At 39.2% G+C, this 1,917-nt stretch overlaps 1 protein-coding gene across 1 annotated transcript in view; it reads right to left on the bottom strand.

Annotated features, from left to right (window-relative positions):
• Nucleotides 1-1,917, bottom strand: part of PLCH1 (phospholipase C, eta 1) — a 160,693-nt gene that overhangs the window by 26,181 nt on the left and 132,595 nt on the right. Inside the window, exon 12 of the mRNA XM_008576383.1 lies at nt 1,007-1,078. Within this exon, the coding sequence (XP_008574605.1) occupies nt 1,007-1,078 (72 nt within the window). The remainder of the gene's footprint in view (nt 1-1,006; nt 1,079-1,917) is intronic.

Genomic DNA, 1,917 nt, shown 5'->3' with positions numbered 1-1,917 from the left:
GATGACTTTTCACAAAGTGAAACTACCCAAATGAGGAAATGGGAATATTATCTGCCCCCAGAAGCTTTCTGACCCTCCCTTCCAGTCATTAGTTTCTCCCCACATGTAAAGACTACCCTGACTTCTACCTTATTGGGTTTCTGGCCTGTTTCGAATTTTCATATAAATGAAATCAAACTGTATGTACTCTGTTTAGACTGGTTTCTTCTGCTTAACATCATGTTAATAAAGATCACCATGTTATTGCATATAGTAGTATTTTGTCATTTTCATGGCTGTTAAATATTCCTTTATGTGAATATACCACAATTTTTATTAATTCTATTTATTGATGGACATTTGAACTACTTCCTACTTGTACCATTACAAACAATGCCACTATTAAATGTTGCTGTTTCTGTCATTTAACATATACCTAAAATGGAACTGCTAAGTCCTAGTACATGCTGCAGCTTTAGTAAATACTGTGAAATAGTGTGCCAAAGTAGTCTCACAAATGTACAAACCCATAAGCAGTGTATGAGAGAGAGTTCAAGTTGCTAAGTATCCTCACTAACATTTGGTTTGGGCACTTCCGTGTAGCCTGTTGTGGTAGGTGTACCTGGAATCTACTGCATTTTAATTTGCATTTCTCAGATGATTGACGAGGCCCCTTTTCCTTAGTAGCCATTTGGATATCTTCTTTTATGAAATGCCTGTTTAAGTCTTTGCCCATTTTTCAAAAATTAGGCTGCCTGTCTTTTTATTGATTTGTAGCAACTATTTATATATTCAGGATGGAAGTCTTTTATTGGATATGTATATTTAAAATATTCTTTGCCAGTATGCAACTTGCTTTTTGATATTTTTGATAAATAAAAATTCTTAAACTTTAAACTAGTTTAAATATCAATCTTTTCCTCTACTGGGGTCTTTTTTAAGAACACTTCAGTTATTCCAAGGTCTGTTACCTTCCAGAATCATTAAATTAATTGAATTAGGCATATTTATCACTCTTAATTCATACCTTATGTTTTCCAAAGTTGGTCATGAGGGATCGTCCATGTGATTTCTTCCCACTTTCCTTTACATCTGGATTCTGAGTAAATAAAGGCATAATAAAACTATTTTTCTTCTTCACTTTTGTTTTTTCCTTAGTTCTGGTGTGGAACGGCGGGGAACCCTCTCTCCTGTGTGCCTCTAGGTGGGAAGCAAGCAGGCCCTGCTCATTTCCTCCTGCTCCGCCCCACCACTACCTCAAAGATGGCTGGGTCTGCCTTGAGAGAGAAGGAATCATTGGCATGGAGAGGCCTGGGCACCAGCCGGGATGCAGCAGCCACCCACAGTTCCCCAAAGCTGGGGCTGAGGGCCCTCAGCAATGCCCAGCTGTGCCGGCCCTCATGGGGCTCATTCACTAGGCTCTGCGCAACACGGGACACATTCTTTTGAATGCCCTGAGAGTGGATAAATCATTTCCAGCTAACAGGAGATTTAATTTTAGAAAATGACCAAAAGTCATTAAGAGTCAATTCTGTTGAATAAGGAAAGTGATTGCACTGATGGAACATTGCTACTAGGGATTTTAAAACATTAAAAATAAATAAAATCCAAGCATAGTTAGAGGTAGCAACATTGCTTTTGTTTAAAGTAAACCACAGTAAAGCTTATCTGTTCACTGAAATAATCCCCTCCACGGTGAGCACGGGTTGGGGGCTGTAGCCTCTGTATTTTTCCTCACGTGGGTTAATTTTCCTTCATGTGGGTTAACTCTCCTTGCTCAAGCCCCTGTCTCATTAGGGGACTGAAACCTAATAATAGGGGTTAGACTCTCAATCAATTGTTATCCCTAAAAACACGTTAGGTGGTTCACTGCTAACGACATGGTATGAAGGGACCAGCTAGATCGAAGCTCTTGGTCTGATGAGTTTACTTAGATCG

The sequence above is a fragment of the Galeopterus variegatus genome, unplaced genomic scaffold (assembly GCF_000696425.1).
Source record: "Galeopterus variegatus unplaced genomic scaffold, G_variegatus-3.0.2 Scaffold1343, whole genome shotgun sequence".
NCBI classification, from domain to species: domain Eukaryota; kingdom Metazoa; phylum Chordata; class Mammalia; order Dermoptera; family Cynocephalidae; genus Galeopterus; species Galeopterus variegatus.
The sequence above is the reverse complement of the archived record's forward strand: the minus strand, read 5'-3'. Positions and strand labels throughout refer to the sequence as shown.